General features: G+C 46.4%; 2 protein-coding genes across 5 annotated transcripts in view; one reads left to right on the top strand and one right to left on the bottom strand.

Annotated features, from left to right (window-relative positions):
• The window catches only part of LOC122530237, a 126468-nt gene that overhangs the window by 16489 nt on the left and 95270 nt on the right, over nucleotides 1-14709 (bottom strand). The gene's annotated exons all lie outside the window — the stretch shown is intronic.
• LOC122530238 (atrophin-1-like) overlaps nucleotides 1-14709 on the top strand; it is a 119030-nt gene that overhangs the window by 1340 nt on the left and 102981 nt on the right. For 2 of the 3 annotated variants that reach the window (XR_006306935.1, XR_006306936.1), the window contains exon 1: nucleotides 6103-8363. Coding sequence is in view for 1 of the 3 variants with exons in the window: in XM_043657033.1 (XP_043512968.1) it covers nucleotides 8182-8363 (182 nt within the window). In the remaining 2 variants the exon portion in view is untranslated. Of the gene's footprint in view, nucleotides 1-6102; nucleotides 8364-14709 lie in introns of those variants that run through there. The other variant, XM_043657033.1, reaches the window with a different exon arrangement.

Consider the following 14709-nt stretch of genomic DNA (forward strand, 5'->3'; position numbering starts at 1 on the left):
AGTTACTGTATACGGTTTGGTCACTCGTTACGGTCCGCAATCAGTTGGTGGTTAACCTCTTGCGCTGGAATGACGTGCCACGCACGTCGAGAATTCTTTCGTCCCAAAATTGCGATATTTTCTCAGTTTTAAATATACTTAAGCGTAATCCAGGCAAAGCAAGTAATAAATTTATTACTTCTCAATAATTTCTATCCAGTGATATCATATCGACGAGTTCAAAAAAAAGGCTTTACTGTATACGGTTTGGTCACTCGTTACGGTCCGCAATCAGTTGGTGGTTAACCTCTTGCGCTGGAATGACGTGCCACGCACGTCGAGAATTCTTTCGTCCCAAAATTGCGATATTTTCTCAGTTTTAAATATACTTAAGCGTAACCCAGGCAAAACAAGTAATAAATTTATTACTTCTCAATAATTTCTATCCAGTGATATATCGACGAGTTCAAAAAGAAGGCGACAAGTTACTGTATACGGTTTGGTCACTCGTTACGGTCCGCAATCAGTTGGTGGTTAACCTCTTGCGCTGGAATGACGTGCCACGCACGTCGCGAACTTTTTGTCCCAAGATTGCAATGTTTTCTCAGTTTTAAGTATCCCAAGATTGGAATGACGTGCCACGTACGTTGAGAATATTTGGCCCAAAATTGCAATGTTTTCTCAGTTTTAAGTATATTTGAGTAAAACAAAATAGGCAAAACAAACAATAAATTCATTACTTCTCAATAATTTTGACCCAGATATATCATATCGACGAGTTCACAAATAAAGCGACGAGTTACTGTGTACGGTTTGGTCACTCGTTACGGTCCGCAATCAGTTGGTGGTTAACCTCTTGCGCTGGAATGACGTGCCACGCACGTCGAGAATTCTTTCGTCCCAAAATTGCGATATTTTCTCAGTTTTAAATATACTTAAGCGTAACCCAGGCAAAACAAGTAATAAATTTATTACTTCTCAATAATTTCTATCCAGTGATATCATATCGACGAGTTCGAAAAGAAGGCGACGAATTATTGTATACGGTCACTCGTTATGGTCCGCATTCAGCCGCAAAGTGGGTTAATTTCTTTAGAACCTCTTCTCGTAGCAATAAAACAAATGTTACTTTAATTTCTATCTTCCTCAGCGCTGTTTTCACAAAGAAGTGACCCTCGCGCACGATCGTTAACTTTTCCATTGATCTTCAAAGTCGCTTTCTCGTTGCAAGCAACCGCCTTCCGATTCTCGATTCAAGTTCGTACGTTACGGCGGGTTGTCGACCCCGGTGCCGTGACGATTAAACGTATCGTTAGGCGTTTTCGAAGATACTCGAGGCACCGGAATCTCGCGCACGCGATCCTGCGTAGCGTTCTAGGCAAGCGGCGTGTCGCGTGACTGGATCCGCGTTGCGATCTCACGCGAGAGGATTTTTCCTCGGGCCCGAGCCTGAATATCGCACGAAACGCCGATCGACGCGTCGAAGGCTACGATTTTTCATTTTTCTTTCGAAAAGTCTTCACTCTCGCGAGAGAGAATTCAAACATCTCGAGAGAGAGAGAGAGAGAGAGAGAGACCTAGAAACGTGCAACATTTCGAAAGGGGGATGAGAGGGGAGGGAAAGTTCGTCGAACTGTGCTTTGTACAAGCGATATACGCGGCAGTGGCGTTTACGTGTACTCACAGCTGATATGAATGGAGACTAGGTAGAGCGCGAGCTGGGGGTTGGTGTACGTATTTGTGGATTCGGTCATGACGACTTTCCAGTATAAATTGAAACTTCTCGAGGGTGTCTCGCCGGCGGTGGGAGAATGTCAAGGGGGCGAAGGACAGAAGGAGAGAGGCCTGTGCACCGGCAATACCGGACGAGGATGGAAAGAAGCAGCGAAAGAGGGGGGGACAGCGCGAGCGAGCGAGCGAGAGAGCGAGGGATCGACTGACTGACGGAGAGACAGAGAAAAAGAGAGAGACGGATCAACGAAGGGTACAAAGCCACGAAGCTGGGTCAGTTCCGTTTCAGTACGAGGTAGGCTACGATTCCGTTTGGATCGGAGGGAATCGAGAGAGGATCCATTCCATTCTCTTCCTCAATGTCGCGTTCTCTCCCTCTCTCTCTCTCTCTTTCTCCATCTTCGATGTTTCTTCTTCGTTCTCTAAATGTTGCTTCGCAATTTATATTTTTATAAATTCAGCAAGACACCAAATTTCTATCGCCAAGCTTCCAAATTTGTATTGCTTTTCAAATTGTCTGCACTATAATTTTGGTACGTATGTGCACACGCGATCAACGGTATAATGTCACACGTTGATGTCGTTCTTAACCACTTGCGCTGGCAACTGATTGCGGACCGTAAACGAGTGACCAAACCGTATACAGTAATTCTTCGCGTTTTTTTTTTTTTAAATCGTTGGTACAACATCGCTGGATAGAAATTATTGAGAAATAATAAATTTATTATTTCGTTTCACTTAAATATACTCAAAACTGAAAAAATATTGCAATTCTGGGAGAAAAAATTCTCGTGCGTGGCACGTCATTCCGGCGCAAGAGGTTAATCACTTGCGCTGGCAACTGATTGCGGACCATAACGAGTGACCGAATCGTGTACAATAATTCGTCGCTTTCTTTTTGAACTCGTCGGTACGATATTCACCGGATCGAAATTACTGACAAGTAATAAATTTGTATATTTGTTTTGCCTATTTTGTTTTACTTGAATATACTGAAAACTGAGGAAATATTACAATTTCGGAACAAAAAAAATTCTCGACGTGCATGGCACGTGATTCCAGCGTTCCATTTTGGAACTCTGGATCATCTCTGGTGTCATCGAGGAAGCTCGATTTGCTCAAAATTCGTTCTACGAAGCGTGTCCAAAAACGTCCTCGAGATCCAACGCAATTCGAAATCACGCGATTGTCGCGAAATGAGAAAGAGAGAGAGAGGGAGAACTGGAGAACTGCGATCTATGTCGTTGTTCGCCGGAAGACTGGAGAGGATGCCGGTCCGGCGGATGAGCGACTCTCGGTCGGAAGAGCGAATCGATGCTTGGCAGAAACAGGGGCGATCGAGAAATTTGCTCGATCCCGAGATTCATCGTGGATCATCGCACACGTGGATCGCGTCGGCGCTGACTCGAGTGCCGGCCAAAGAGTCAGCATCTTTCCTCTTCGTTCGCGATTTTTTCAGAGCGAATCGTTTATCTTGGTTGTTGGGTCGGACGCGCGCACAGGGCGTCGCGTAGCGTTTCGTGTTCGCGTGGTGGACAGGCAGGCAGGGAGGTGGGAGAGGGACGAGAGCAAGCGAGCGCAAACACGGAGGGATCGCGCGGAGGCAGAAGGAAGAAGAGGAACAGAAGAAAGGAAGGAAGAAAAGAAGGAAGGAAGGATGGAAGGAAGGAAGGAAGGCAAGCAGGCAGGCAGGCAGGCAGGCAGGCAGGCAGGCAGGCAGGCAGGCAGGCAGGCAGGAAGGAAGGAAGGAAGGAAGGAAGGAAGGAAGGAAGGAGGGAAGGAAGCAAGGGAAAACAGGAGAAGGGAAGGAAGAATGAGGAAGAGAGGGCTCCACTCGCCTAGCGCAGCGTGGGCTTTTCTTGTATTCTATTGATTTTTCCGAAAGTTCGCGTGGTGGGAGTCTGGCAGGCAGCGGTGTGCGAGCTTGGCCAGGAGCGTGTTTGCGTGAGCTTCGACGACGGTATCGTCTTTTCCTTCCCTCTCTCGTCCGCCTCTCACTCTCTCTCTCTCTCTCTCTCTCTCCCACTCTATGTTCTGTTCACTCCTTCAACGGGAAGGATGGGTCGTTTCGCGGCAGGCGTGCGTTCTCTTTCTCGCACGAGCGCCTCCTTTCGTTTCTCCGACGATGGCTCTCTTTCTGTTTCGAGGATCGGGGCCCCCGGTGTGCACGAGAGAGCCGTTTCCCGCTTGGTCGCGAGCTGCTCGCCTCTCGCTCGCTCGGCTTTGCGTGAAATCCACCCTCGACCCCGCTTCTCTCGCTCGCTCGGTGCTGCTGCTGCTGCTGCTGCTGCTGCTGGCTTTGGCTCGTTCGCGCTCGCGCTCACAGCTGCGACCTGCTGTGGTATACACACACATACACGTATGAAGGAAGAGTGTAGTACATACTACGTGCGACTGGTCAGTGCGCGCGCGCATATACACATGCAAACGGCCATTCGAAACAGGAGCGTGTTAAGGAGTTTGACTTTGACATTATTTTTACCGCGACGATCGACGGAAAAAGATCGCGCGCGCCGCCCGTGCGATATCGGCGAGCGATCGAACTATCGCCGCCTATCCATCGTATCGCCACCTACTACTCCTACCGGGCGGAACAGCTCGTACCGTCCGGCTCGTTTTCGTAAAACCGTCAACGATCGTCAGCCTTCGACGTTACCACGCCTGGTTACTACGTGCACGTTGCAAAATACTCAGATACTCTCCCACTCCCTCTACACGGCGATGAACGCAACATCGAAAATTCGATTCTCGTCTCGATGCCAATCGTTCGATCGAAGGCGATCGAACAGCACCAGGTGTTGCCGATCGGAGCCGATACGTGAAATCGCGCGACTTTCGCTCGACATCCGGGGAAGGTTCAATCGTTTCCGTTGATACGAAACGTTCGTCACTTTGCTGAAGTTCCGAGCGATCGGGGGAACTCGGACGCGACTCGGCGAGAGAGAGAGAGAGAGAGAGATTTCAAATCGACTCGAATCGAGAGTGTCGGAAAGAGATGAAAAATTTCAAAAATCGAAGAGAGGGGGAAAAAGGACCGGGGGGGCCGTAGGTGCGTCGAGAAACGGTTTTCTCGGTACAGCCCTGGTATCCCATCCACCTACATCGCGGCAGGGTCACCGCATGCACCACTACCACAGCAACAGTCGTGTGCATACGTGTACGCGTGTACGTGCCCTTATATACCCAGAAGTTATCTCGGTTTCTCCAGCTGTCTGTCTCTCTCCCTCCCTCCCTCCCTCTCTCTCTCTCTCTCTCTTAGCCTCTCTCGGCGATATACGCTCGCTGGCACACCCGCGCTCTCTCTCTCTCACCCGCCGGTTTGCACACGCTCGCGCTCAAGCTCGCCTTCCCACTCCGATCTACACTCTCGCGGCGGACTCGGTCGAATGGATTGCACGCGTTACACGGACACGCGTGCACCGAGCCGCGTTTCGACGCGTGCATGCACCTACGATGAAACGCTGGGAGCGCAAGCCGCGCGCATGGTTCGCCGCCGCGGCCAGGCACTCGGCCAGCGAGCCAGTTAGACTGGCAGGAAATCGGCCAACCAACGGCCGGCTGAGCCGCGCGTCCCCTTCGATCGATAACGCCGATCGATTTTCCCCGCGGAATCCACGAGACTGCCGGCAACTGCGTAGCCGGTGTCGGCACACACAACCTCGCTGTTCACGAGGCTCGAGGTCACACCGTTTTCGTACTACCTCCTGGCAGTAAACGCCGATTTTCCGTTTACTTCTCGAAAATCTCGCTAAATAACAATTTATTATCGACCGGTGTGTCGATGGCTCGCGGGAGTTTCGAAATGCCGCTGCCTTCTTCTTCATGTGTCCATCGATGCACCGGTGGCAAGTTTACGACGCAACGCCGGCAATAGATGCTTCGCCTCGTATCAACGCGAAGATAGCACCAGCCACAGGCTCTCGTAACCATACGCCCGTATGACGAAATCGGCCGGCTGTTTGAAAATCAGCACCGAAAATAATATTCCGCGGCGAGGGACGTACGTCGAGACGAATCGGAGTCACGTAACGCGATTTATCGCCGATCTCGTGTATCGATTAGCGTTGGTTAACGTGGTGTAACGAATGTTACACCTGACGGAGAGTAGTGATTGACAAAGAACAGAGAGAGAGAGAGAGAGAGCTAGAGAGTAGACGAATGTAGAAATTCCACAGTCGCTTTTAGCAACGATCGCTGAACGTTAATTGGTATTGTTGCTGCTGTTGTTGGTACCAGGCGACGTCGTCCTCATCGTCATCGTCATCCTCATCGTCGTCGTCGTCGTCGTCGTCGTCTTCGTCGTCGTCGTCGTCGTCGTCGTTGTCGTGTCGTCGTCGTCGTCGTTGCTGCCGCCGCGGTCGGCGGGAGGCTCTGAAACCGAGCAAGACCGAACGTAGTCGACGGAGGTCGGAAACGCACGAACCTCGCGGCTCGAGCGACCGAACCAACGACACGGCCAAGCAGTGCGGTACCGACTCTTGCTGCCGCGGTTTCAACATCCGTGGTGTGCGTGGACGAGTGTTTACGCGACAGTAGACTCGCATCTCGAGTCGAAAACCCCCCACTCCCCCCGAGGTACGGAGTCGAGCCGAATACAATACAGAGGAGAGGATAGGAGAAAGGAGAGAAGCGAACAGAGAAGCAGGCAAGAGAGAGAGAGAGAGTCGGGCACGCGAGTCGAAGGGTAGACGACTGGCGAACGTAGGAAGAGGACCGACGTGAAGGCGCGTTTGCGGCGGTGGAGTTTGCATCGTCGAGCACAGTCTCGTACAAGTCTCGTTGAGGATTTAGTAGCGGTGCACACGTCGTCGCGTTTATCAGTAGCGAGACAACGCGGCGAGTCGTCCGGTTGGCGAGACGAGCGAAACCATCGACGCTCGTCCGGGGAAACAGAGGCGAGCGAGAGAGAGAGAGAGAGAGAAAGAGGGGGAGAGAGAGAGAAAGAGAGAAAAAGAGAGAGAGAGAAAGGCGGAAGGCAGGGAAAAAAAAAAGAAAAGAGAAAACATTGTGTGCCGTCTTTATCGTTCGGGGCGTGGGTGCAGCGAACGTGAATCCCTCTCGGACGAAACCGCCTTGCCGCGAGCGAACGAGGAGCGGCAGCGAGGAAAAAGGCGAGGAGAGAAAGAGATGGTGGAGGACGGAACGGATCCGTCGCGAGAATCGAGTCGAGTAGCCTTTTCTCTGGTAGGGACACGACGTCTTGAGGAGGCCAAGTAGCGTGTGGCATTGCGAGCCAAGAAACCGAAGGAGCCGACGAGAGACCGGACACTCTTGCGACGAGAGGAGACAAGCGAGACAGACAGACAGACAGAGAGAGAGAGAGAGAGAGAGAGAGAGAGAGAGAAAGAGAGAGAGAGAAACAGAGAGAAACGGGCACGGCGAAAAGAGGAGAAACTCGGAGAAAAGAAAGTCTTGGGCTCTTCGAGAGGGATATTCGTGGTGGTCACGTGTAGCCAGCAGCGGGTGAAAATCGCGAGAGAACGCAACGACTCTCTCGAAAAGGAGGCTCGAGAGGTGCCGAGTCTCTCTCTTTTCCATCGTCTCGCGATTTCGCAACAGCACGCGAACCACCGAGCCGACGACGAGAGGGAAAAACAACGAGGAGGGATCGGAGGATCGAGGCGCTCGAGCGAGATCGGCCGCCGGATATCCTGGAGAACGATGACGATGGTGGTAAGGAGGATCGCGAGCGGTAACCGGAGGACGAGCAGCACGAGAGGGCTCGATTGAATTGCGATCGAATCCGTTGGAACTCGCGGCAATCGCCGCTAACACCCAGGTGAACACCCATCATAGTCGTCGTCGCACGTCGTCTCGCCTTTTTAAGCCGGCGACCGTCGTCGGCGACCGACCGGCCTGCTCGCCGTCGGTCCCGTCGTCGTCGCGACGGTACGACAGGCCGCACACACCACCGCGGTTTTCCGACGTTTTCGACGTTTTCGACGAGAGGGTGGTGTCGCGACGCAGTGTGTCCGGGAATAGTGAGTGTTTTGGTGTGCGAGCTGATACATATTCCAGCCAGTCCACGCGGGATCGCGCGCGGTTCTTCGCGACTCGCGCTACCCTGCCGACGGCTCGCGCTCTTCTTCGCGAAGCCGTCGGGGAGAGAGCGGACCTCCTGTCAGTCAGTTTGCTTGCTTGCCCTCCTGCTGTTCTCTCTGCCTCTGCTCTCTCTCTCTCTCTCTGTCTCTCTGTCTGCATACCAAATCGCCCGTCGCCTACTCTCTACTACTCCGCCTTTGCTCTACCTGTCCGTCATCTATCGACCGCTCCGGAATATCTTTCTCCTCGCGAGAAGGGAACCGTGCGAACCGAGTTTCTTCAGGCGAAGACTGCCGGGCAGAGACGATATATCGAGTGGTATCGGGCCACGTACAGGTACGTACGTGACTCGCCGCGAGGAAAAATTACGCGTTGATCCGCGTTAGTCTTTTGGAAACGAGAGAGCGGAGAGCGAGATAGTCAGCGAGGATGCAGGTGGCAACGCTATTTAGAGAGAGCGCCACCCTGCTGGGTGCCTCTAGCCTGGACCCACCGCAGACCCACCATCACCAGTCTATGCACCCGCAGCAGCAACAGCAGCAACAGCAGCAACAACTACAACATCCTGCCGACCTGCATCTGGCTCATCACATGCAGCATCACTACAAATTGTAAGTCGTCCCTCTCCCCGCCCCGCCCCCCCCCCCTCACCCTTCACCGCTCTGTGATGTCTCCGATTGATATCTTTGATATCTTCTCCGACACGAGAGACTTGCCTTTGTTGTCTTTCGTTCTGTCGCACACACCGTTGCAATCGTGCACACCGCAAGCGACAAGAAACGATTTTCGTACCGGTTCGAGAACCGAGAGGCTGATGCAGTTCCGACGGCAACGAAACAGTCTCACGGACGATGCTCCCCTTTCTTTTCCCTTATTTTCCAAAATACTGCAAAATCGTCGTTTGTAGTCGTTGCAGAGTAACGACGACACGAAGATATGTATATATATTTGTATATGTGTATATATACGGGGTGGGCCGAAATTCGTAGTACAATCGAGCAGGGGGTGATTCTAAAGTAAGGGTCGAAAAGTAAGAAAAAAATTTTGATACATTTTCTTTTTTATCTGGTTTTCGAGAAAATTTCGAATTTAAAGTTTGTTCATCTTTGAGTTTCTGCACAATGAATTGCCTTCGTTGATTAGAGGATGTACCCTTAGCTACTATAAGGTGTATAATTTTTCAACATGACGGTGAACCGCCACATTACACGAGGGAGGTTAAAAATTTTTTAAATCAAACGTATATTCGTGTTGGTGAAGTATGTTGGCCAGCAAGGTCTTCGGACCTTACGCTTCTAGATTTTTTCTTTTACGTGGGCATATCAAAAAACAAGTTTATAAAGACGATACTTTGAATATTACACATCTGAAGCAAAAAAATTATGAGAATTCGAGAAATTAAAAAAACGATGTCAGCTTGCATTCTGTTCAAATATCATTAACTCGTCGAGCAAACTTATGTACGCAACAACGAGGAGGACATTTTCAACAATACTTGTAATAGTGTACTGTATCGTAGTATTGCAATAGAAAGTGGATAATAAGGAATAAAGAAATTGTACCGCTTTAACCACACAATAAATAATGTTTGTAAACATTATCTGAGACGGAGGCAACCGCGGTAGAAACATAAACGACTGAATCGTTCTTTTCGATTTTCTTGAAAACCGAACCAGATAAAAAAATGCTGTACCAAATTCTTTTTGACGTATCACTTTCTGCTCCATTGTACTACGAATTTCGGCCCACCCTGTATATATATATATATATCTCTGACGCAACAAACTTGACGATCCTCTGGAAAAATCCGCAGCCGTCGCTACTCGCGTTTTGAGAAATCAACGAACCGAATCGTACCGATCCGAAGGATCCGCGGTGTTACGGTTGAAAAATCTCCGCGTTCTTCGGCGATGGCTATGACGACGACTTGGTCTCCGTCGTGCCACGCGAATCGTTGATTTTCCTCACAGCCTTTTCCACGAAGGCATTATCGCATTGTCGTCGATAGGAGTGCTTTCTCCTTCTCTCTCTCTCTCTCTCTCTCTCTCTTGGTTGCACAGTCGCGGCGTTCCACCCTTGGTCTCCGACCTAGCTTTTTATGAATTTCGTCACGCGCCACGAAGGGACAGGGTAGCATTTGTATTCGTTGCGCAAGGTCCGGTCGTGCCCTCGTTCCTTAAACCGTACAATTTGTTTGAGGTATCTCGTCGCTCAAGTTTCTCTGCCACGGTCCGCGTACCGTGATCGATGTCGCGACGATAACAGAGTCGAGCGAGAGCGGTTCTCCTCGAGGTGAGGGGCAAACGAGCGTTGAAACGACGCTGCGTCGAGGAAGGACGTTTGTCGCGCGTGAATTTAACGGATCGCACGAACGGTCGTCTTTCACGCACCTGTTCAAAAACTGTGCTCCCCGCGACAAGTGAAACGAGGCGTTTATTCGTGAATTTCCCGTTCCTATACCTTTTGCTTGCCGATACGCAATTCTTATACGTTCCTCCATGCTCCATCCAGAACACTCGGTCTTCGTCGTTTCAGTACGTGAATAGTCGTTAATCACGAAAGTAGAAACAAAGTTATGGAGAATCTGGTCGCCGGACGAGTACGGCGCTTGTTGAATTTTTCGACAAAAGATTGCGAACAAGCATCGTGGCGTGGGCTAATTTCTATTATCGCGACGCGAGATCCAAGTTCCCTGAAGGAGTTCATCCCTTGCGCTGGCAATTTGATTGCGGACCATAACGAGTGACCGAACAGTACACAATAATTCGTCGCTTTCTTCTTTTTTTTTTTTTTTTTGAACTCGTCGATATATCGCCGGATAGAAATTACTGAGAAGCAATAAATTTATCATTTGTCTTGCCCGGGTTATATTTCAATATACTTGAAACTGAGAAAATGTTTCAATTTGGGATGAAAAATTCTCGACGTGCTTGGCACGTCATTATAGCGCAAGAGGCTAACCACTTGCGCTGGCAACTTGCTTGCGGACCGTAACGAGTGACCAAACCGTATACAGTAATTCTTCGCGTTTTTTTTTTTTTAATCGTCGGTACGACATCGCTGGATAGAAATTATTGAGAAATAATAAATTTATTACTTTGTTTCACTTAAATATACTCAAAACTGAGAAAATATTGCAATTTGGGATGAGAAATTCTCGACGTGCGTGGCACGTCATTACAACGCAAGAGGCTAACCACTTGCGCTGGCAACTTGATTGCGGACCATAACGAGTGACCGAACCGTGCACAAATAATTCGTCGCTCTCTTCTTTTTTTTTTTGAACTCGTCGATATATCGCCGGATAGAAATTACTGAGGAGCAATAAATTTATTATTTGTCTTGCCCGGGTTATATTTCAATATACTTGAAACTGAGGAAATGTTGCAATTTGGGATGAAAAGTTCTTAACGTGCGTGGCACGTCATTCCAGCGCAAAAGGTTAAGCGACTTCGTAGAAACTGAGTTTTCTCGAAAGTTTTCAAGCAAATCCTTGTTAAAAATTTATTCTACATATATATATATGTAATATATATAATAAATGAATTGTACTTTGTACTAAAAACGGAAATTGAACGAACGTAATGAACGATTGCGTTTTATTGCGCAAAAGGAGCCCAATGGCCGTGCGCTGCATTCACGTAGGCACGTCCGTGCGAAACGAGTATGGCAGCGAATGTCGTCCCGACGCTCTTGTGTGCCTCCAGGTCGGCGGAAAGAAACGCGCGCGACTCTAAATCCGTCGGTGAGCCACGCTCCGCGTGCGAATACGTATATTCGCCGATAGTCACGCGTTCCCTTCCTTTTCTTTTCTTTCTCGCCGCGCGAAAAGAGAAAAGGGAAAAGTGTCTTCGAGTGTCGAACCCGGAAGCGGACACGTCGATAAACGCGTCTGACGTGGCTGGGGCTCCTGGTGGATCTCCAGTCGAATCGAATCGAATCGAATCGAATCGAATCGAATCGAACGGGAGAGAAGCGAAACCGCGAGAAGTTTGGACCAGACGCGAGGCCGCCAATAGGTCAAGGCTAGATTCTCTGCTTCGACCGGTATTCCGCTATCTCTAGCCGTTTCCCGGCAAATTCCTGACCAACTTTCCTTGCGGCTCCATCGCCGCCACCGCCGTTTCTTCCGTCGTACGCGATCGCGGACGTGTCGATTAAATCCCACCGCCTCGGCCGATCGCCCATCTGTGCAACGCTCGCGAGACGACATTTAAGACAGATGACGCAAGCGTTGAAGATTACGAGATTCTTTTTTTTTCTTTTTTTTTTTTACCGCGGATTTGTACGCGTTTTCGTCGAGAATTTGGGGGAAACTTTCAAGCATAAATGCCGGTACGAATTTCATACCGTGTGTCGAAGGATATGTAAAACGTTCAAAGAAGAGTATTTATACGCCACATGGTATATCGTATTATGTGACACCGGTATATAATATTTATAATATTTACAGTATAATTGATATACTACTGTGTGGTATTATATTACTACTGCATGGTAATTAATGTTGTAGTTAATGTAACTATGTATTACTATTAATTGCGAGTAGTAATAGTAGTAGTATCATATTATATAAATTATTATATTATATACTACACACTATAAATGGAACTCCTATCTGGATTTCATTTTCTTAATTACGGCCATGAAAATGTAAAAAAATTCACAATGTAATTGCAACGGTGGTTGTTTTTGCGGAATATTTGCGTTTTCTGAGGAATAAAACTTCTGAAGACTGAGTTATATGGAACGTAACTATTCTTATAAATACAAAACATCTAAATACTGTTGCTATAGTATTACATTATTATACCATATTATAGTATATATGATATATATGCCATATTATAGTATATATGATATATATACCATGTTATAATATATAATATATATATATATATATACCATATTATAGTATATACCATACATATATATATAATATATATATATATACCATATTACAGTATATATAATATATATACCATGTTATAGTATATATAATACCACACCTAGTCCATACAATATAAACTATAATATGTTACAGCGCGCAGTAACCAAAATGCATCAGTAACAGAAAACTAATCTAACATATACAATATAATTGAAAGAATAGTACGTGCACACCGAGAAAACTTTCTACTTGAATTTATGCGCATAGAACTCTGCGCTTGAAAAGTGTTCCTGTAAATGCGCCGAAAGCTCGCGGCCCTACTTGTTGTTGTAGAAGCAAAATTTCGTTCGTTTGCGAAACATAATATAATAGGCACGCCGTACGTCCACTTTGGATGTTTTACATGCTGCGAACGTGACGTGAAATTTCGCAAGAACGCATAAACATCCGCAATTTGCTCGCGAGATTCTTTATATTTGATTGTTCTGACGTGTTCGTCGAAACGGCAATTCGTCAGAACGCGTATCCGCTATAACCGTAGCCTCGAAGGCTACTCTTGTTGGCTCGCTGCTCGCCGTCGCGGCGATTATTTGTAGATGCGAAACTTTCAGCAATACGCGCTTATCTCCGCGAACATGAGAAGTGACCAATCATTTTCCGCGTTCCTTTCGAAAGCTAAGCGACCGGAGCCTAACCGCACGGAATTGAGAGAGAAGAGTGAAACTCATTCTCTTCGCGTTTCGTTCGTCAACGGATTTCAAAGTTCAAAAATTGCACAGAACTTACAGAAACATGGCGAAATATATAAAATGACCCAAATGTAATGTTTTCTACGATACATTCGGCGTTTTCCTTCTTTCTTCTTGTTCTTTTTGTATTATTTAAATTTATCATTAAAAATAGTTAGATAGTTTATTGTTAAATATTATTAATATAGTATAGTTGAATATTATTAATAACTTTAAATTAGTTAATTATTACATTTATTATTATTGCATTATTAAAAATTCACTCAGGCGTGAGAGGCGCGATCACTTTAACAATTTTTGAAGGAAGCAACGAGTGAAAGAATTCCTTTTAAATTTTGTGATGGATACTTTGCTTTGGGATATTTTTATACATTTTGAACGTGTGTCTTTAATTTTGCCGTTCTTCTGGAGTCTACAAAGTCCTATAATGGATTAATACTAATAAATACCACTAAAATAGCAGGTGATTTGCAACATTCTATGTTATTAATTCTATTAACATTAGAAAAAGGTGATGCGTTTAATGATTATTTATTCAGTTTTATCCACATCTTTTATGAACAAAGATTTCAAATAAATATTAAGTATTAAGTGTTTTTGCATAATTTGATGATGGGACGATTCTTCGCAATTTGCATTGAGCTTTTTATTTCAGACGCGTGAAACTCCCGTATTAACATTTTCCATAAAAGTGGCGAAGAAGCGATAGACTTTCATATATTTTATAAACTTATAGATATCTGTAGTTTACTAACAACGCACTAACGCATGTAAGATTAAAGCAATCACATCTAACCGATTACAATCAATCGAACTCGCTCGTTCCTTTTATCAACCTTTCTGCACCTTGGAGTTCACCCTCTGACCCCCAAGGGGTGAAGTCCTCAGCATGGCAATTCACTTATTGACCGAGAGAAGGCACGCCTGATTCGTGCACGTTCGTTGAAATAAAATTTAAAAAAAGAAAAAAAGAACAATAATTTGATATAATGAACTGAACTAAATTTTTGAAAAGAAACACACATCTAGCTAAATATATAATCTATATATTATATATTTCTAAAAAAAAAACATATCTAGCTAAATATATAATCTATATCATATATTTCTGAAAAAAAACACACACATCTAGCTAAATACATAATCTATATATTTCTGAAAAAACACACAGCTAGCTAAATATATAATCTATATATTTCTGAAAAAACACATATCTAGCTAAATATATAGCTAGCTAGCTGAATAAATAATCTATATATTTCTAAAAAAAAAAAACACATCTAGCTAAATTTCTAAAAAAAAAAAAAAAAAAAAAAA

Source organism: Frieseomelitta varia, unplaced genomic scaffold (assembly GCF_011392965.1).
Source record: "Frieseomelitta varia isolate USP_RPSP 00005682 unplaced genomic scaffold, Fvar_1.2 scaffold_333, whole genome shotgun sequence".
Taxonomy (NCBI): Eukaryota; Metazoa; Arthropoda; class Insecta; order Hymenoptera; family Apidae; genus Frieseomelitta; species Frieseomelitta varia.